At 39.6% G+C, this 22,301-nt stretch overlaps 1 protein-coding gene across 2 annotated transcripts in view; it reads left to right on the top strand.

Moving 5' to 3' along the window:
* ATAD2B (ATPase family AAA domain containing 2B) overlaps positions 1–22,301 on the top strand; it is an 82,548-nt gene that overhangs the window by 15,634 nt on the left and 44,613 nt on the right. For both annotated transcript variants that reach the window (XM_063125227.1, XM_063125225.1), the window contains exons 3-14: positions 1,419–1,465; positions 2,456–2,609; positions 4,538–4,640; positions 7,994–8,102; positions 8,778–8,894; positions 10,897–10,972; positions 12,009–12,107; positions 12,999–13,110; positions 13,491–13,606; positions 16,289–16,463; positions 19,222–19,310; positions 20,425–20,584. In XM_063125227.1, coding sequence (XP_062981297.1) covers positions 1,419–1,465; positions 2,456–2,609; positions 4,538–4,640; positions 7,994–8,102; positions 8,778–8,894; positions 10,897–10,972; positions 12,009–12,107; positions 12,999–13,110; positions 13,491–13,606; positions 16,289–16,463; positions 19,222–19,310; positions 20,425–20,584 — 1,357 coding nt within the window. The remainder of the gene's footprint in view (positions 1–1,418; positions 1,466–2,455; positions 2,610–4,537; positions 4,641–7,993; positions 8,103–8,777; positions 8,895–10,896; positions 10,973–12,008; positions 12,108–12,998; positions 13,111–13,490; positions 13,607–16,288; positions 16,464–19,221; positions 19,311–20,424; positions 20,585–22,301) is intronic.

Here is a 22,301-nt window from a genome sequence, read left to right as displayed (position 1 = left end):
CTTATACCAAGTCAGAGCAATGGTCTACACTGATATTGTCTACATCAGCCTTCCTCAACCTGGGGCGCTCCAGATGTGTTGGACTACAACTCCCAGAATGCCCCAGGCTGGGGCATTCTGGGAGATGCAGTCCAACACATCTGGAGCGCCCCAGATTGAGGAAGGCTGGTCTACACTGATTGGCAGCAGTTCCCTAGGCTTTCAGATGGGTCTTTCCGGTCTGTACCTGGTGACGCCAAGGACTGAACCTTTTGTGTGTGCTCTGCCACTGAGCTATCATTCTTCTTTGATTTGGCTAGTTTCTTTTGAAAGCTATTCTGCTTTTCTTTTCTTTTTTAACACAGACAATTACATATTCCAAAATATTTGAACCTATCTTCTTGAGTTGTTTGCTGCAGTAAACTTTGCTTTTACAATAGCTATTTCCTAGTGGAGGTATTAGAATTTCATTCATTAATGCAGTCACTGTAAAGCAATGTAATATGTATTTTAAAATCACTATTCAACTGATTGCCTCTTCATGGCTTATTAAATGACTCTTAAGTTGTACTAATTTTCAGAGGATAGCTGTGTTGGCCACCACATTCTTTGTTGTCTAACTATTTCATATTGCCTAAATATAGGCTTTCCAGCTTTCACCTTAGGCAGAACTCATTTTCTTTTATTTATTTATTTATTTATTTATATTTATTTATTTATTGCATTTATATACCGCCCCATAGCCGAAGCTCTCTGGACGGTTTACAGAAGTTAAAAACAGTAAACATTAAAACAAATATGCAAAATTTAAAAACATAAAAAGCATAAAAACACAGTATTCGTATAAAAACAGCTATTCTGGGGTTTACTGAGTAGTTCCAAAGATGTAGTTTTTCAATGGTAGGGGAATGATGAAAAAGAGAAGCATCTGTTAAAATTCTTCTGGTCATACAGCTATTTACAATCCTGGATCCCTGACACTGTTTAGCTCAGCGTAATTGTGAAGTTTGACCTTAGCATCATCCCAAATAAACCATTTAGGAGAAAGAATAAAATTATATATACTTGAATAAGTCTCACTAGCATGAATGAGTATATATAAACATTCAGGGGAGCCAGTTTTGTTCAGTGAATAAGGAGCCAGACTTAGATCTAGGAGACCAAAGTTCAATTCTCATTTCACTGTTGTCTCAGTCGGTGGCCTGGGGCAAATTGCTAACTCGGCTTCACTTCTCCAGCTGTGCAAGCTGAAAAATAGTGACCTACCTCTCTTAGTTATTGGGAAGGAGGCAGATGGATAGTAAACTACTTTTCAGATTGCTAGTGTAATATTAAATTATAGTAACATCCATTTAAGAATAGTTGTTATAGAAGTATTGTGTGAATTTTAGCTTTAATTCAATAAGTTAATATATTTTGCAAATTTAATTACTTTTTAGGTTAACTTCTCAGTCTGGTGCTACCTTACCAAATGGGCGTAGTTTATGTAAGTATTTTATTTTGGTTGTTTTGCCAAAGGCTCTCTACCCATAAACATTTTTGAATTTTTGATGATTTCTCTGCTTCTTTTGATATCTGCAATATTTATTTTTGCCAGTTTAAACAAATGTTATCTATGGGATTCCACGTAACATCCTTTGCTATACTTTTCTTGTCACTACTTTCATATGTGGTATTAACGCTATCTTAAACAGCTTGTTAGTCTGAAGAAAGAAGAGTAAATGCAAAAGTCAGTGGGTGAAATCCAGTGGGGTTTTTCTCCTGACAGAATTCCTTTTCCAGGAGAATTGAAGGGGGGGGGGATTCACCTTCCTCTGCATGCCCCCAAAATCTGCTCTGGAGAGGGTTGGGGGAACCTCTAAAACAGGTTTTTAGGGGGCTGGAGGAGACAGGAGCAGGAGAAAGCCCCACTTTGCAAATAGACTTCCATTCTCACGGTCTTCACTAATGCCCAATAGTAGAAATACAAAATAAAAGAAAAATGAAATTTTTACATTGTGAATGCTTTCTGTTACGAAGTAGAAGCATGATTTTCAGGGTAATTTTTGTTTTTTAAGAAACTAGAAAAGAGGTTTAGGGTGTATTAGGACTAAACAAGTAACTGGAAGACATTGCAAAGGATGTGGGAATGATATCTGAATTGAGAGATATTCTGACCTGTTATGTTCTAATATAGCCTTCCCCAGCCTGGTGGCCTCCAGGTGTTTTGGACTTCAACACCCATCAGTGCCAGCTAGCATGGTCTATGGTTAGGGATAGTGGGAGTTGTAGTCCAAAACATCTGGAAGGTACCAGGTTGAAGAAGTCTGTTCCAATGTAATGGAAATAATTCTACAAGGAAAGCAAGAGCACACACTTGTTTCCTTACAGTGCTATATCTTACATATTTTAATGTTACCCTTGTTAAGTGGCCATTCTTTAGAATTCTTATGCAAATGTTTTTCGGCCGATTAAAATAATACCTTAAATCTTTCAGCTCTCAAAAGCTGTTCCCTTCGAGGGGAGAAAAAAGGAGATGGGGACCATGCTTGCATAAACGGAGGCAGAGAAATCAGAAAAAGTTGTCGATCCAGAAAAAACAGATTTGAAAGTTTGAATCAGAGTTTACTATTTGATCAACTAGTAAACAGGTATGTTGGACTATCCCAATAATAGTAATTTTCAATTTAATGGCTTAGTTAAAATTGTGTTTCAGACTACGAGAATACAACCTTTAGACAAATATGTCTCCCTAACCTTTAATATCCAAATTTTAAACTGCTAAATATTGATTTCTGGTTTTACCTGTAGCTCATAAAGCTTGTCATTTTATTCTAGTGCAGCACTATCAGTAAGTATATATATTCTAGTGCAGTGCTATCAGTAAGTATATTGAAGTTTTGTTTAATCACTAAAACTGTGCATACATTTGGTTTTATTCTGAAATATTTTAATCTGACCTTTTTTTATAGGGATTTTAAGGTTTTCTTTCTGCCTCAAACATTCTCTGATTTTTGCAAAGCTGTTGAAGCTATATTCTGTTAGCTGTCTATGAATTTTGCAGTTGGACATTATTATACTTCAGTTTTTATCATGATTATTAATTTTACTGTAATTGTTGGGCAGGTAGTTTTCATTCTCTTTATAACTTACAAACAAGGGACTAATAGGTTATAGATCTCATAGGGCAGCTTCACCCAAACTAGTTCCCTCCAGATGTTTTGGACTATAATTTCCATCAGCCCTGGCCAGCATGGCCAGTGGTTGGGAATGCTGGGAATTGCAGTCCAAAACATCTGGAGGGCATCACATCTGGAAAGGATGCTATAGGGGTAAGGTATATCATACTAATGAACATAGGTAGATTTCTAAGGGCTAATCCATGGATTTCTAAAGGGTGTTGGGCAGGCCTTGGGTTATTTTGAAGGACCAATGGCTCCTAATAGTTTCTAGATTTGCAGGGCATTTCTCTCCATGATTTTGAAGCCTGCTCTGTTTTTTTCAGGTTGTTTGCTAAATTAGCTGATATCAGCTGCTGAAGCTCCTGGCTTCTGTTTACAAGCCAGGCAAATGTTCTGTCTTTTCACCTTTCCCTGCACTTTTCAGTCCACTTTGTCGGCTTGGAAGCTAGTACTGGGTTATGCTGAGCAATTTTCAATGAGAACTGCTTTGAGGCGTCACGTCTTTGGACCTTAGAGCTATGCTCAGTGTATCCTGGCTATTAACCACTTGTCTCAATTGGTAATACTGGGGTATTCCACATCACTTCTTTACCCTTCTCCCTGGGTGGAATCCAATAGGGTGCTTATACCCCTGCCGATTCTTTGTACCCCACAGATTCTGTTGTGCAAACCGTGGGTTCTACTGATTCAGGTACACAAGTGGGACCCACTTTTTGCGCAACAGAGAGTTAGCCCTGGAAAAAGCAAAAACACTTGTTTTGCAAGTTATGCAAGGAGCTCCATCAATCTGCCACATTCCAGAAATAAACTTTACTTGCCCAAGTGGTGGCTGCTGCTTGGGGATAGGAATTGGTAGGGTGTAAGAGATTTGGTGTAGGCATCCTGTTGGATTCTGCCCACAGTTTTGAGATATTATTGTCTTGTTTCAAGTAGGCATGCTCTGAACTGATGTGGGCTTATTTCTATAAAAAAAGCCAGTTTTGGCAGTTGAGGGAATTTTGTCAATTTTGGGGAAAGGTCTTGATCCCTTTCCTTTCTGCCTTTTTATAGAGCGCAATTTCATTTAATCTCTGAACCTTGTGTGTCTCTGGCAAGAGGTATAATGTTGATATTGCTCCTGGTGGGAGGGGGCAGTTTCCACTGATTGCCCCCTCCAAAAATCTGCTCTGGTGAGTTGGAGATCTCTCTGAAAGGGAGTGGAAAGCTTGCAGTGAAAATTGGTAAAAATGTCCTCTTTCCTATACTTTCCAGTGGGATCTTCAGCTGAACCAAACAGAAAGAACCCTTTTGTTTACGCAAGGCTGTTAGGATCCAACCCATTGTGTCTACATAAAATCTGACAAGACGGTTATTGCAAATATTATGTTAAATTTTATATTAATATTTATATATTTTAGTACTGCTGAAGCTGTTCTTCAGGAAATGGACAATATTAACATCAGACGGAATAGGCGTTCAGGTGAAGTGGAACGGTTGCGCATGTGGACAGATACAGAATTTGTAAGTTTAAGTCTCTTGCCCACCAATTAAAACGGCAATCCACCCACCCTGGATTTTGTTTAAGCTTTGGATATGTTGTTTCTATACCACACTTAAAACACAAATTAATGAAATATTGACTCAGGTTAATTTTTAATATACATTGCATTCATTTGTGGCTAACTGTGACAGCAGCTGAGCAGAGGGAGGGGGAATACTTATCACAATAAGCTGGGGTGAACATTTATTTATTTATTTTATTTTATTTATTGCATTTCTATACCGCCCAAAAGCTGGAGCTCTCTGTGCAGTTCACAAAAATTAAAACCATTCAAAGTATAAAACAACAGTATAAAACCATAATATAAAATACAATATAAAAGCTCAACCAGATAAAAACAGCAGCAATGCAAAATTACAAATTTAAAACACCAAGTTAAAATTTATTTATAGACTGTTAAAATGCTGGGAGAATAAAAAAGTCTTCACCTGGCGTCTAAAAGCATATAATGTAGGTGCCAAGCGAACCTCCTTAGGGAACTCATTCCACAGCCGGGGTGCCACAGCAGAGAAGGCCCTCCTCCTGATATGTCAACTTACATTGGGAAAAACATTACCACCAGCTGCAATCTACTGTTTGGTTAAAATGGGAATTGGGTTCTAGCATAACATGTATTAAGCCTATCTCTGCTGTTGCAAGTTAACGTACAACTGTCTAACTGTGAATTTCTTCTGTATTCATGTGTTCCATAAGCTATATTCTGCCTGGTCTCTTAAGGAAGGAAGAAGCCCTTAAGCAGTAGAAACCCACATCTAACAGCCAGTCATGGGAACTAAAAAACTCTTTCCCTACCTTATCTGCTGCCACTTAGAGGCTTGCACAACTATTTAAATGCATTGGCAAATGGGTGGTAAAATGGAAGCCAGCTGATGAGGCAACAAGGCTTCCTCTTTTATGAGCTGGCTAGGATACAACAGCCTGCCTCTTCCAGCGACCCTATTGGCTGCAGAGAAGCTGTGGCTCTGAGTGGTGGAATCCCTGAGCCTCTGGTTTAGTTCTATGGCTCCCAACTCTAGGGCAGCAATACCTTGTGTATCACACTGCCAGAGAACTTGGAACACTCCAATCCAAGTGCCTTGCTGCTGTGAGTTCCACAGTGCTGAATGTGCTGTATGTGGACACTTGCTCAAGAGTAGGTGTGCCATTCTTGTGAAATCGTGTATTTCTGTATACCATAAACTTGTGTATAGATACCGTAACTATTTTGTTGTTGACTGCCCCTGTGTTTTGCTGTAGTTCCTAAGATAAGGAAGGGAAATTCGAACATTCAGTACTCTGATCATCAAGCAACAATAAAGATCATTGCATTTTTATTTATTTTTGCCTGTTGTCTTAGCGGCACTTCTCTCTCTCTCTCTCTGGGCCAGTTCGTATGTCACACTAAACCACTGTGGAGAATAAAGAGTCACTTACCAACTCATGTTACTTACAACAGACAGTGGGCGCGCGTTGGCTTGGCATGGCTTTTCCCTTCAGTCCTGCAGCCCGCTCTCTGCATGTATCCCAGTGTCCTTTGCATGGCAACCCATCTTGTATCCTCGTCCCTATGGTGAGAAACTTTCCTGCCCCCCTCTCCGATTGCTACCCCTTTTTGGAGCACTGCTTTTTTGGCACGTCCCCCCCTCCCCTGATGTTTTGGAAGAATGCAAGTGGGATCATAATTTTCAAAATTATTTCCCCCTCCCCCATCTTTGTAACAGTGCTGGTTCGCTTGTCCACCATATGTAGTCTCGCCCTGTCAATTTCCTTATAGCTGTCAAGAGAAACACCGCAACTCAGTAGGTAATATTGACAAGGTTCGACTGTATTTAGCTTATCTTAAATACTTGTGAAAGACTGGGGAAAGTAAAGCTAAGAGAAAGTCCAAACCCATTTACACAATTCAGAAGCACCAAAAAAGAAAACAAAATAGTTGAGAGAATTAATTGTTCCAAAAAGGAGCACAAGGGTGTGGGTGGGGGAATAACTCCCATTGTCAACATCATTCGTTTCCTATTACGCTTTGTCAGTGTCTTCCCCCCTTTCGATACTTCATTGAGCTCCCTGCCCCCCTGCCCCGCAGCTCCTTTTTGAGGCAATTACTGCTGGGGTTACCGCATTTCAGCAAATTTGCCCAAATCTTCCCAACAGTTTTTTTTGTTTCGTTTTTTAAAAACACCCTTAGGCAGCTGAAGAGAGCTGAGAAGATGGGGTTCCGTTGGGGTAGCTGCATGTAATTACTGTTGGTGCAGGCAAATAAACAGAGAGGAGATTTGCACAAATTTAAATGCTTGGAGCAGGGGGCTGCGGGCACTAACGTGATGAGGGAGAATGGTGGCAGCAGCTCACAGTGGAGAGAAACCAAAAGTGGAGGATGAAATAGACCAGGACATTGGCAATATGGGGATATGGTTCTGCTGGGCTAAACACAGGGGAAATTGGGGCAAATCTCATGGCAGGTCAGTAAATCAGAACACCTTCTCTTGACTCCCCTTCCACCCTGCCCTTGTGCCAAAAGATGCAAAAAAAAAGTGAACAAAGTAAGTGCTTTGGAAAGGGGTAATGATTGGACCAGGGAGGGAGTTTGGAGGTGGCACTGGCTAGATTGTGAGGAATGGCACAGGATTTTTTGCCATTCTAGTGGCTCTGTAGCCACTTGGGACAAATTATGGTGCTGGGTTCAGATGTCACGACAAGCCACCTCGAGGACAAGCTGCGCTCAACAACCCTCCTATGAGCCGTGGGTTCTTAGAGTGGATTCAGATGAACATAGGAGGAAAAGAAGCCACCGTGACTTCTTTCCCTGCCCTGCGCATGCTGCTTGCACACCTGCTATTTCCCTAATTACCTATGCCTCTGTACAGGTTGTCGTTTTGTCTGAACCTGTTAAGGTGCGTTCCAAACCATTTCTGAAATCCCTATAATAAGCCATGGGTTGTGGGGTGGTTTGGAAGCTTCCCCCGCCTCAGAATTTGCCAGGTTCAGACAGCTGCTGTGTGGGTTATTAGGGAAATGGCAGGTGCACAAGTGGTATGCATGGGGCAGGGAAGAGAAGCCAAGGTGGCTTGTTCTCCTTCCTGATTGTCCAAACTAGGCCAGGGTGGCTTCTGCGTGTTTAACAACTACAAGGAATAGTCTGCCCGGGTTTCATGAATCACATTAAGCCATACTTCAACTAACAGGGCTCACAACTCACTTGGCTTGTCATGTCATGTCATGTTCACCCAGTCTCTCTCAGTTACTCATCTCTGAGTCACTGGGATGTATACATTTAAACAAGGTGTGCATTTTTCTATTTACAGTGCAGATTACTTTGAAATTACCTTTATTCTAGGAAAACATGGATATGTATTCACGTGTGAAGAGGAGGCGGAAATCACTGAGGAGAAATAGCTATGGAATACAGAACCATCATGAAGTTTCCACAGAAGGGGAAGAAGAAGGTAATGATGGCAGACTAGGTACCTTTATAGATATTATTGAAAAGGGTTGTGTAAACAAGACAGTATATGGCTACAAGGTTATACCATTATAGAGCTGCTGATATCCTCAAACTTGATTAGTTATATCCCATAGACCAAATTACCTTTTGCTACATAAATATTCGATTAGTTTACTAAATCTGTCATTAGCTAGTCTAGATTGATGTTAAATTCTTGATTTTAAAGGAGAGAGATATCACCCATCACTGCTATTAAAAACAACAACTTCTGAAGAGACATTTATTCCACTCTGTGTTTGGGGTTGAATATGCTTTGGTTGCTGGTGGGTTTTTTAAAAAATCATTTTGTGGTTTAAACATTGCAATTGTAATATTTTAATAAGTTTAGAATCTTGGAAGCTACCTCGTGAAGGAAGCGTACCTTGACAGGTTAAAAATGATTTAAACAAATTAAATCTGGTCCATGAAGTCACGAAGAGTCGGAAGCGACTGAACGAATAAACAACAACAACAAATTACCCTTAAGGACATTCATCCTGGAATATTGCAAAAATATTTTGACCCAATTATACATTTTGCAAAAGAAATTCATCTGTCAATTAACAGAGACCCAAAAGATGTTACGGAAGGGTTGTGATGAAGTTGTATATGTTTTTGATGTGCTGTCTCGTCATAGAATCTCAAGAAGAAGATGGAGATATTGAAGCAGAGGAGGCAGAGGGAGAAGAAAATGATCGCCCATATAATCTGAGACAAAGAAAAACAGTGGAAAGATATCAAGCACCCCCTATAGGTAAGGCCGAAAAGAATTAACAGTTTTAGCAATTTGCTAATATTTAACAATCTGAGTAGCTTCTCATGATCAGACGTGATACAGCAAGAGAAACGATGCCTTATTACTGAACCAACTGCATTTCAAAATGCTGGATACAAAAATCCCTTGCTTTTTGCACTGAATGTTCATAACGAGACACTATGTGATGTCAACACCATGAATATATAATTTTCATGGTGAAAATTATGGTGAAAATTATTCACCATAATTATTATTCCATAATTATTGTTCACCATAAATTATTCACCATATTCACCATGAAAATTATTTCATGGTGACTCCAGAGCACCATTTGTGTAATTTGAAAGATAAAAGTGTTAGCTTGATAATCTTGTGGTTGTGATGGACAGCTCGATGAAAATGTCAACCCGGTGTGCGGCCACTGTAAAGAAGGCAAATTTCACGTTAGGCATTATTAGAAAAGGAGTTGAGAATAAACATGCCAGTATCATACTGCCTTTATACAAATCTATGGTGCAACCACGCTTAGAATGCTGTGTAAAGTTCTGGTCACACCTAAAAAAAGATATTGTAGAGCTGGAAAAAGTGCAGAAAAGGACACTAAAATTATCAAGGGGCTGGAGCATCTCTCCTATAAGGTAAGGTTGCAGCAGCTGGGATTGTTTAGCATGGTAAAAAGGAGGCTAAGGGGAGACATGATAGAGATTAACAAAATTATTCATGGTCTGGAAAATGTGGATGAGGGGACATTTCCCCCCCTCTTCCATAATACTAAACCCATGAAGCTATTGGTGGGAGATTCAGGACAGATAAAAGGAAGTACTTGACACATTGGACCCTTGGTTTGATCCATAATGGCTCTCCTTATGTTAAAGTAGCTCTCCCCTTTTTCCATCTTGAATCCATGAGAACCTTGGCGAATTGACATGCCTTGGTTTAGCAACATCTCGTCCTGGTTAGAGGGTTGGATTAGTACTAGGAGAGATCCAGGTTCTAATCCATTCCCCACTCAACCATGAAGCTCAGTAGGTGACCTTGGGTCAGTCATCATCATTTCAGCCTAACCTACCTGAGAGGGTTGTTAGGATAAAAGCGGGAGGAGAACAAACCATGTATGCCACCTGGAGTTCCTTTGAGGAGGGGTGGAAAAATATATCTTCTCCCCTCCTTATTTCTTGAACATCCAATATGAAGGGAGTCTGTTTTAAGATATCACTTTACTTGCTCTGTGTTTTTCACTTTGTGACCATATTTGGATTATATGACAGCCCAGTGTGGGTTAATTAGCCCTTGGGATGCTGCAGCACAACCACAGTCTGTTTTAGGGTTATGCAAGGGTTGTTGCATAACCCTTGGTTTGCACAACATGATAAACCACAGCGACCTCTGGCTGGGGCTTGCATATTCATAATGGTGGCCGGCACACAGTCGACATTGCTAAATTAAAACTATGATTGGTTGATATGTCGTGCAAATTGGCCCTTTGACTTGTTTATTGAAGTAAATATTTTATCATGTACAATTCTGACTGTGCCTTTGTTAGAATAATTCTGCAGTCCTCAACATTTAGATGTGGTGAGATTAGGAGCAGTTCTTTGGTTTGTTTGCTTCATGTTCTTTCTGTCCCTCCACTGTGTAAAGAACTAGGAGTTCCCACAACTATTTAAATGTGAAATCTAATCTGGGCCAGTATGAAATCTGCTTTATTGCGGCTTTTACCTTTTATTTAACCTTTAAGTTTATCAGTGCTGTTCTAAAGCTAAATTATTTGACCATACAAAATATTTGGGTGCAATCTGGTGGATGTCAGACATAAGTCTTGTAGAAATTAGTGGGATTTGAGGAAACAGGTTTGGAGGGAAGAAGAGGATACTGCAACATACCTTCTTTGCATAAGTCTCTGATTTGTACCAGTAAGGATGTAAATGTTTGTGCAATTCAGTAACAAAATTCAATTATGCACAGCATTCTGTTTTACAAATTGGTTTGTCTTATCCAGTGCCAGCTCATCAGAAGAAAAGGGAAAATGCATTATTTGACATTCATAGATCTCCTGCAAGAAGAAGCCATATAAGGTACATGATACTGTTAGAATACTTCCTATTCATATTTTGTTAGTATGTGGACTTCTAGAAATAACTTTTTGGAGAAATGCTAAGATCCGTGAATGTATAAAACAAAAAAGATAGGTGAATACATTTTTAGTCTCTTAGTTGAAAATAAGATGAATGATGGTTTTAATGTCACTACACCATTGTGATGTAGTGGCTAGAGTGTTGGACTGGGAGTTGGGAGATCTGGGGTTTAGTCCCCATTTGGCCATAGAAGCTCACTGGGAAACTCTGGGACAGTCACAGACTCTCAGCCCAACCTACCTCACAGGGCTGTTGTTTTGAGGATAAAATGGAAAGGAGGAGGATTATGTATGCTGCCTTAGGTTCCTTGGAGGAAAAAGGGCGAGATATAAATGCAACAAATAAATATATATTATATGGCTCAGTCTTTTATATTTTGTTTTTATTTCCCTTAAAGCTCTTTGAAAAGTTTCTTTTTCTCACACATATATAATTTTCAGATTGGTAATTGATATCTTTGAAAAACAGGCCTGGTTCAGACATAACAATCCTGATTCAGTCATAACAATCTCAGCCTAATAAATCATGTTTTATGTTTAGAACAAGGATTGTGCCCATGAACTCTTCTCTCCTGTCTCTCTTGCACCATAATGCAAGACTTCCAGGGTTTGTTAGACCACAGATTTCTGTTATATCCAAATCGGGAAACAGTGGCTTAATCTCTAAATAGAAGCCAGAATATAAAATTATGATCTGATTCCGCATCTTGGGTTGTAGCCAGATTAAAAAACAGTTTCCTGGCTGCACTAGAGGGTCAGGGGAGGAGTGTGAGAGGCTGAGGCTTGCTTCAGATTAATCTCCCAATAAACCATGGTTTATCATGACGTCAGAACCAGCTCAATTCATGAAGACAGAGCTCCTTGCTATATGCTGTGTATAAAATTGGAGATTGATTGTCTTTAAGGTCATTTATTGTTAGCACTGGACAGTTCAGTGCATGCTGTACTTCAGTGAAATGTTTTCATTGCTTCCCTAGGAGAAAGAAGCATGCCATTCATAGCAGTGATACAACCTCTTCAGATGAAGAACGCTTTGAGAGAAGAAAATCTAAGAGCATGGCAAGAGCAAGAAACCGGTAATTTAGTTTTGTTATTCAGCTTGATTCCATATGCTTCTCGTGGTGACGCTTTCAAACATGTGAAACTGCCATATTTTATATAAAAGAAAGTTGGGATGGAACAAACCCATGCCAGTCATTTCATTTTGAGCTATGAGATTGTCCCATAGAATTCAAGAGATTTTCATTCTCCATATTATGGGCCGGAACCAGACTTGCCCCTCACCCTGTGGAAGGGCACCAGGATCCAATGGAAGCCCTCTGCTGGAAGAATGGGTGGAGTACTGATTTTTCTTGATTCTTCCTTCTCCCTGCAGTCTCCAGTGCAACCTCCTCATTGTTTCTGAGAGTTGCCCAACCCTCTGGAACTGCTTTTCAGGGGGCAAGAAAAAGAAGGCGTTGACAGAAATCTCTGCCCTAACCGCCTTTCTCCACTGTGAGTGGAATTCTATTAAATGCAACTCAGTCCAGCTCTACGTAAAGGCTGTTTGCACAACATGACAGCCCAACATGGGTTATTTAATCTGCGGTGAGACTTTAGTACATGTGAGATGCATGTGACCACCATTTTGAATATATAACCCCTGCTTGGGGACTATCGCGTGTTGTACAAATTTGATGAGCGTGGGTTATATGAGGGTTGTTTAAGCCTCACAAAATCCACACACCCAGAGTTTGCATGACATAACAGTCCCAAATGGGGGTTTCATATGCAGCTTCATGCCTATGAGCACCTCAGCTTGTCCTGGGTTAAATAACCCACAACAACCTGAAGTATGTCATTTGAACCCAGTGAGTGTCTGGTAGTGTTCGGACTCATGTTCCTTGTGTTCAGATTCATGTTCATTGGATTGCAACCTTCCCCAGCATGAAACTGAATGTTATGCATTTGGTTTTTGTGTCAAACAGATGTCTGCCTATGAACTTCCGAGCAGAAGACTTGGCCAGTGGAATCCTGCGTGAACGAGTGAAAGTTGGTACAAGCTTGGCTGATGTAGATCCAATGATTCTTGACAAATCGGTGCGTGCCATCACTGTCTCTATAGCTACACATATAGGTTAAAGGAAGATCATCACCATCTCTAATCCGGAATTTTGTAGAATTTAAATTTAAATAAATGCACAGTTAATTTCTGTTAGCTAATTAAATCAGTGCTTACAACTTTTCATACAATTGAGGTTGACCATGTTGAATAACATTTGCTTTGTCAATAGTTTTGAAGTATGTTGATGACTCATCCATATCATATAGAAATATTATAAACTAAAATGAATTTCCAAAAATTGGAAAGAAATTTGATTACTTACTTTTCATAAACCTCATTTTGAGTGCATTCTCTAAATGTATGTTGATTATACATGAAACCAATAGTGAAAAGTTGTTTTTTATCTCCCTCTTAGGTGCGCTTCGATAGCATAGGTGGATTGAGCAATCACATTCATGCACTTAAGGAAATGGTTATATTTCCTCTTCTTTATCCTGAAATATTTGAAAAATTCAAAATTCAGCCTCCAAGGTAGGTGGATTTTTTCAGCATGTGTAATGTATCTGATAGTTTAGGGTTGTCCTGTATTGTGTCCATGAGCAGAATGAACACCGCTAGTAGGATGGAATCAGCCTTGCCCCGCCCCTTGCCCCCAGATCTGCTCTGGAGGGTTAGGGGACCTTCAGGAGCAGAGGAAGGAGCACTTGGGAGGAGAGAAAGGGGAACTGTTGTTGCGTAAATGAATGGAAACTCACTTTTGCGACATTGGATAGAACCCCTAGCGTCATGATACCCTTGCATGCAGAGAGAGGATTTGGCAGCTAGTTGCCTTGTAATGTTGTACAATTCAGATTAAATTGATGGATACCAATTCCTACAATTCAAACAACTGGCAATTCAAAGAACTAAGCATGACTTTTTGGCACTGTATCTGTGTATACATTTTAAAAGGAGTTCTAGGAATATAGGACTTTTGCTTAAAGAAAAGAAGGTAAAATCCTACGGGGGATTGCCAAGTTCTTAAATATGCTGAAGGCATCTTACTAGATGGTTGTTAGGACCTATGTAGCTTGTGGTAGTCTGCAGAATTGAAACCTGCTTTGTTTGCTTGTGTATATCAGACAGTTTGTGAAGGGTAAAGCAGATGAGTTTTTAGATGTGATTTAAAGGCATTTTGGATTGTGTTTGACTTGTGAAGGAAGCTGTTGAATTTTTAAAATTGATGGAAGGATGCCAGTAGAGATGAGAATGCTGTCATTTAGAGCCTTTAGTGGAGCAACATGCAGTTGATAAAAAATACAGTAAATGTTTTATGACATTTGTAAAGTAGGAGCTGGCTGAAGCACAGAGCTTTTCTGACAGAAACAAAATAGGTTCTATTTAATCCAAAGAATCACCATTCCTTTCTCAGTCCCTTCCCTCACTTTAGCACAACTAAAGTTTGGTAGATTTGCATGAGAATGGGAGAACTTGAGAGCTTCATATTTGAATTGTAGTTAAGCTGGTATTATCATTTTACTTCATTGCAAACAATATTCAGAAACTGGCTATGTTCAGATGACCCAGTAGTCAATGGTGCGGTAATCAACTTGACAGTTATTTATCTAGGGGTACTCCCCATACAACATGATAATTATCAACCATGGTGTGGATTAGGATCAGCGCTGAGTTGACTATTAGCCCATGCTGAGTTGATTCATTTATCCCTTCAGCCTTCCTGCTAGTATTCCATCAGCCATTGCTGCTGAAAATCTATCCTGCCAACTGGACTAGAGCGCCAGCTGGCACTTTGACCACTCTTGCCTTGCGACTTTGTGGCTGACGAAGTAACCAACGGTGGCCAAGGAAATAACCAATGGTACCCTCCACACAGCACAATAACCAATGGTGGTTCAAATAGCAAACTCTGCACAGCGTTTCGGCAAAATAACCAACTGTTGGATAAAAAATTCCCTCCACACATGATAAGCCATGGTGGGATAAATAACCTACCGCTGACTATTTAAACCACCATTGGTTATCGTGTTGTCTGAACCCAATCACTGGTTATTTCCTTGGCCACTGTTGGTTATTTTGTCAGCCACAGAGTCACAAGACAAGAGTGATCAAAGTGGTGGCTGCCACTCCAGTCCAAACAGCAGGATAGATTTTCAGAAGCAATGGCTGATGGGATACTAATGGGAGAACTGAGTGGGGAGAGAGGTGGGGGATGAGTGAGTCAACTCAGTGTGGCCTAATAGTCAACTCAACGCTGATCCTAATCCACACCAGGTTGATTATTCTCATGTTGTGTGGGGAATACCCCCTAGATAAACAACTGTCGAGTTGATTATTACCCCACCATTGACTATTGTGTTGTCTGAATGCAGCCACTGTCTCTGATCATCATAGGCTAATATGTTTCCATTATTTTCTTTACTGCAAAAATGTTTTAGAACAATACGATCGCTCCATTTGATCACAAAATAAAAGCAATTCTTTCAATACTTGCTAATAGGTCAGTTGTCCGGTCAATTGGTTGTTGCACATGTTTCTTTTATTTAAAAATTAAAAAAGAGAGAGAGTGAGCCTGAAAATCATTGGCAGAAGCATGAGCCAATGGCTTCTGGTTTGTTCCTTTTCGCTGTCTACTCATCCAAATATTCTGATATATTGAGAATGTTTTAACGTTCTGAGTCCAGTGGGATCTCCTAATGTTTCTACTTCTTCAATGTGCGTGCTGCTAAATGTACTTATGCTGTTGAATGTTTTTTTTCCCTTGTGTTTTTTATATGTACTTTTCGCTTGTTAGGGCTAAGGGGCTTTCTTCCAGGCCCGGGGCTTGGTCTGGGAACTAAGGGCAAGTCCCTCCCCTTGGTGTCGTTTCTTGCTGGAGGCTCTGACTGTCAACCAGGAGGAGGCGCTACAGTTTTTCTCTTTACGCAAAATCATTTTAGAAAAACATGATCCCTCCATTTGAACGCAAAACAAATGCAAGTCTTTCAATTCTTGCTAATATGTCACTTGCCTGGTCAGTCGGTTGTTGCATATGCTACTTCTCTCTCTTTTGTTTCCATTGCTTTTAATTTTGTAGCAACGAGCATTTTCTTGGCCATCTTGGAAAAAATTGCTGGGCACTTTATTGAAATTCCTGCCATGTGGTTGATCAATATTGCCTTGATCATACAAAAAACAAAGGAATAGTGATTACTATGTTTATCCATTTGTCTTCAGGGGCTGTTTGTTTTATGGTCCTCCTGGAACAGGTAAAACTTTGGTAGCTAGAGCTCTGGCCAACGAATGCACCCAAGGGGAGAGAAAAGTTGCTTTTTTTATGAGGAAAGGAGCAGACTGTCTCAGCAAGTGGGTTGGTGAATCTGAACGACAACTTCGACTCCTCTTCGATCAAGTTAGTACACAGTACTGTATACTTGCTAGTTTCAGGCAAAGCAGGGTGGGGGTACTTCTGATGAACACTTTCAGCAATGGCAAAAGCACATCTACATAATTTGGGAAGGCAGTGGCCAAATTCGCAGTCACAACAGCCTACCCTAGCAAATAAGCCACGCAGTGTGTGTTGTCCGTGGAACAACCCATGGTGAGCCTGACAGATGATCGGGCTTACTGTGTGCATTGTTCTCCGCCTCCTTCCCCCTTGGTCCTCCAGCTGGCTCTGACAAGTATCCCAGGGGACTTCGTGGCAGAAACCATCATGCCTGCCACCAAGTACCCTTCCCCACTCTAATCATGGGTCACATTCTCCAGCTTTTAAAAAATTATTTGGGCTCCTATCAGGGTGGATTTGATTTAAATCAATTTGATTTAAATCATGATTTAAATCACAATTTAAATCACTACTCAGACTTGATTTAATCATGTGACTCCCCCCCCAAAAAAGTTCTCTCTATTCATTGATTTTTTGAAACTTAACATTTAAGAGGTAAGGGGTTGATTCTGTGTACACAGATTTGCAAAGGAACAATGGGATTGTGATCTCCGCAGACACAAATTCACTGTTTTGAGAACTGTAAAAGCAAGCATCTGTGATAGTACCTTCTAGATAGAAAAATTGCCCAATAATCTTACAGAAACCTCTGGAAGAGCATGACATTGTGAATGGATTAATGGAATTCATTTACCAAAAAATTTAAACATTGCATGAATATACAGCCTCATGCTACGTAATTAAAAACTAATTCTTATTTCATGATGAATAACCTTTGGACTATAATGCATCTTAAATAGAAAACTATCTTTAGATAGATTTTTCCTCAAAAAGCATCTCATTAAAAAAATCTGATTTAAATAAAAAAAAATCTGATTTAAATAAAAAATCCATTTTAAATAAAAAAATTCATTTTTTTTAAACCCATTGATTCTTATCCACCATGGCTCCTATGGGAGCTTTGAAAATGGGGTGGACCATAGATCACCCTTAAAACCACTTGGAGGAGACTTGAGGAGGGGTGGAATGGAAGGGGGACCCCAAGAGTAAATCCCTCACTTTAAAACTTAAGGATAACTTTGCTCAGGGGCCAATCTAGTCCCCTTCACACACACACACCTTCTGATGTGTCAGCTGTCAAATTAGCATATATGCAGTCCCGTCTTGTTAACTACCTTGTTATTTCCTAGCATACTTCTTTCCCTTTGACAGATGAAATATAAAAGGAAAGGCTATATATATTTGATAGCCACAATTGTGCACCTCTGCAATTGCGAAAAGCCAACCCAAAAAGAAATGTTAAAAAAAAAATTACGAAGACATTTGTGCACATTTCTGGGGCTGAAAAATTAATTACTCCCCCCCCCCCCGGCCCCATTTGCGCAACTGTTGGGACACTTTTTTTTTTTTAAAGGCTGGGAAACCAGTGACAGTCTCTCCAAAGTGTCAGTTGGGCACATTTGGAGGGGCTGTCTCTGGTGAGAGAGGATTGAGGGGGGCTTGGCCATGATTGCGAAAAGTGTTCACTGCAATGCTGGTGTCTCACTCTGTGAATAAGAAGGAGCTTCTGTTCATAAATAGTTTGTATTGTGAGTAGAAGGAATCCTTAAATGGTATGAAATGTTAGGATGCAAGACTTCGTCTGACTATGCAACAAAATGTTTCAGCAAGCAGTCAGGGTTTTCTTAGAATACAAGCGTCAAGAACAGTGAGATAGGAATGGAAATGGGCTAGAGGCCAACTCTGCATGGTTGATCTGGTACGTAGTCAAGCATTTTCTGTGTAAATGAGAATTTTAAGTTTGTCTTTTTCTTCTTACATTAGCATGTATAAAGCACTATCTTTCTGATGGATGGATGGGTGTGGCAGCTTGGAGACAAATAGTTGCAGATTTTTTAGATTCAGGAGAGAAGTGGTATTACCTCGACTATTCACATCTCTCAGTTTAAAAACGGAAAGACTTGCAGTTTTGCTTTAACTTCTTCCATACTGTCTGGACCATCTCATATGTAACATAGGCCAACATTACAATTCCCTCGAAGTAGATCAGATGCTGGAAGTGGAACTCAGCTCTCACAAAAAGAAAAAGAAAGAGATTGCACTTGTATGATTGGCACTGGATGACAAAGTGTAGACTGAAGAACTTCATCCCAACGGAATTCCAGAGATCACCTGTTTCTGAATGCAGCATCTTTAGCACTCTTGCTATTATCATTTAGGAAAATGCATTTAACTATAAGGCTCATTCCTCAATGAACACCTTCAGTTGGTAAACTTCTAGATTTATGACTAGAGTGCATTTGTCCAGAAGCCCAGCAGTTCCAGTGGAATTTTAGGATGTTTTAATAATGTATACTATGTTTTTAATTCAGTTTTATGTATTTTATACTTATTGTTCTTCCCCGCCTCGATCCAAATGGAGAGGTGGGTAAGAAATAAATTTATTATTATTACTGTTGTTATTGTTATTGTTATTGCTGCTATTATTATTATTATTATTATTATTATTATTATTATTATTATTAAGTTCAGTGCCAGCTTGGCACCCTCAGATGTTTTGGATTGCAACTTCCAGCATATTTAATCATTAGCCATGCTAGTTAGGGCTGAAACATCTGGAGGGTACCACGTTGGGGAAGTCTGTTCGATGCAATATTTAAGAGATACAAGTGTAAAAAAGTGCTGTTCATGGTCCTAACTCATACTGTTTGTTGCTCAACAGGCTTACCTGATGAGGCCATCCATAATATTTTTTGATGAAATAGATGGTTTGGCCCCAGTCCGTTCTAGCCGACAAGACCAGATTCATAGGTAATGTTAGTATAATACCTCTTACTATGTGGAGGTTCTTTCCTAGCACATCTGTGAACCCAACTTGTTGTCATATTAAATGCATAAAAATAGATTTAATTTCATATGGGTTACTGGAGATTTCTTGCATATGATAAGTAAAGCTTAGCATTAAAGCTATTAGTAGGCATAGGGCCTATTTAGCCATGGTTAGGCTGCTAATCCTTTTGCAGCAAGTGGTTAGCGAGCGTCTTTAAACTGTGGTTATGTAGCTACCACGGTTAGGATTGGTTCACATGACACGCTAAGTCATGTTTCACATGACACATTAAGCCATAATGTTTAGCTCAAAATGCTTAACCACCATGGCTTAGTGTGTTGTCTGAACAAGGTCATAGTGTCATTAAAACTCAGGAGAAAATTCTGTGTATTCTGAGTGGATTTTGTCATCTTTTTTCTCCTTTTCTCTTATGTTAGCTTCCACAAGCCAGTCTTTGTTTTAATCCTAGCCAGTGATGTGAGTTTTCTGGATTTTTGTTTTAATTTCTGGACATTTTCCCAGTGCAAATTAGGTTAATTTATAGGAAATTTTCAATTTGTATCAGAAAACGTTCTGATCTTCTGGGCAGGCACTGCATTACTGGCAGAATGTGCCTGATGGCATTAAAGGGAAAGCTTATACTTCTCCTTTATTGAGGAGAGATACAACTACTCAGACAAAGAACAGCATGGCCTTATGGTTCTTAAATCTTTATCTAGTTAGGAGGGAAACTAACAGTTGTACATGAAGGATTGTACTATATTGTACCTTGTTGAGTTTTGTCTGTTGCGTTTCTTCAGGGCTTAAATGAAACACTTGCCTTGTTCAAAGATAGGAGATAACACAACTTTCTGAAGGTTAGAATGCTGATTCAGAATAGTTCTTCCATTTGGACTGTATTTGGAATGGTCTTGGTTAGCATAATCTAAAATGATAGTTAATTTCATGTGCTTATGTGATTTAAGTGTACAGTCACTAACTTCTGTAGTGGTTATCAATGCACTAAAAGACTTCAGTACATTTGAAAACATTTTTAAATTAACTATTTGCATATTTTAAATATCTTCCTAAATCAAAGGAGGTTTTGTGTTTTAGCTCTATAGTGTCTACTCTGCTTGCTCTCATGGATGGACTGGACAACAGAGGAGAAATAGTTGTCATTGGTGCTACAAACAGACTTGATTCTATAGACCCAGCACTCAGGAGACCTGGTCGTTTTGACAGGGAATTTCTTTTTAGCTTGCCTGATCAAAAGGTAAGAATATAAAAGTTATATTTTTAATGATTTCTAAAGTGATGCAAAAACTGCAATGGTGGAGATCTGGGATTAAAATGAACAGTGTAGTAATAATACAATCCTCTGGACAGTTACTTCATCCAAAATCCAAGAAGAATACATAAGCTCATTTATCGCCATCCTTCAGGGCTGGCCCTACCATTAGGCAAAGACAGGTGGCTGCCTCAGACAGCAGACACTGCTGAACAGGAAGTGGTATTGAGGTTTTGGAGTACAGAGCTGTGAGTGTCATAAGACCTGTCCTGTGCCCCCTAAGCTAGTTTGCCCCGTGCCTCCTAATCTAAACTTCAGTGGTGGTGGAGGACACTTTTCCATTGCCAGTGGTGAGATAAGATTCAGCTGTCAGTCCCATTCAGCTTCTGTATATGAAATTGGGCTCTGCAACCCTTTGTTTTGTTGTTGTTTATTCGTTCAGTCGTTTCCGACTCTTCGTGACTTCATGGACCAGCCCATGCCAGAGCTTTCTGTCGGCTGTCGCCACCCCCAGCTTCCCCAAGGTCAAGTCTGTCACCTTCAGAATATCATCCATCCATCTTGCCCTTGGTCGGCCCCTCTTCCTTTTGCCTTCCGCTTTCCCTAGCATCAGCCTCTTCTCCAGGGTATCCTGTCTTCTCATTATGTGGCCAAAGTACTTCAGTTTTGCCTTTAATACCATTCCCTCAAGTGAGCAGTCTGGCTTTATTTCCTGGAGTATGGACTGGTTTGATCTTCTTGCAGTCCAAGGCACTCTCAGAATTTTCCTCCAACACCACAGTTCAAAAGCATCTATCTTCCTTCGCTCAGCCTTCCTTATGGTCCAGCTCTTGCAGCCATAGGTTACTACGGGGAATACCATTGCTTTAACTATGCGGACCTTTGTTGTCAGTGTGGTGTGTGGCATTTTTTTTTAACCAAACATGCAATTTTAGCAGCAGCTCCCTTTGAACCCAATTCTATGTCAGAGGCTTCTTCAGGAGGTATATATATACTTCCTTCTCCTTTCATAATTCATATATGTAACTTAATTTTTGAACTTAGCAGTGCCAGACAAGGCTTTGTTATCTTACATTTGCAGAAAACTATAGGTAAACCCTATAAATACAAGTGCAAGGCTCTCACCACTTTAGCATTCTCAGTGGAAATGTCAGCTTTTGTTTGAGACTAAATATAACCCACTTCATCCCATTATGGAAATGAAAAGGCTTGGAACTTAGTAGACAGCATAACATTAAAAGCTCATTAACTATAAACAGATGCTTTGCTCCAAATTGAAACATTGATGTGTAAGTTGCAACATGCATTTCCTTATTTTGTCAGACTTATATTTGACTTTATCTCTTCGCATTAACATAACTTTATTGAAATCCTTCTTTGAACTATTATAATCATATTCTATTAGGCAGGCGTTATGTAATGTTTGTGGTATTTATCTACTGTAGTAAATTGCTTGTTGAAGATTAAATAGGTAGGAACATAGTTATTTTAGATTAAATTGGAAGGCATAAATAGTTGACACACTATAAAATACTTCTTATACCATATTTCAATTGTTTTTAGAGCATAAATGTATTATGATGAAGTTTGATAGCCTAATATTCCTAAAATGATGTAACACAAGGCATTCCAATAACATTCCTACATTAGGACTATTTATAAACTTGCTGGTTATGGGCAGTATCCAACTTGGCATGAATGC

The sequence above is a fragment of the Elgaria multicarinata genome, chromosome 4 (assembly GCF_023053635.1).
Source record: "Elgaria multicarinata webbii isolate HBS135686 ecotype San Diego chromosome 4, rElgMul1.1.pri, whole genome shotgun sequence".
Taxonomy (NCBI): domain Eukaryota; kingdom Metazoa; phylum Chordata; class Lepidosauria; order Squamata; family Anguidae; genus Elgaria; species Elgaria multicarinata.
This window is presented reverse-complemented; position numbering and strand designations above follow the sequence as displayed.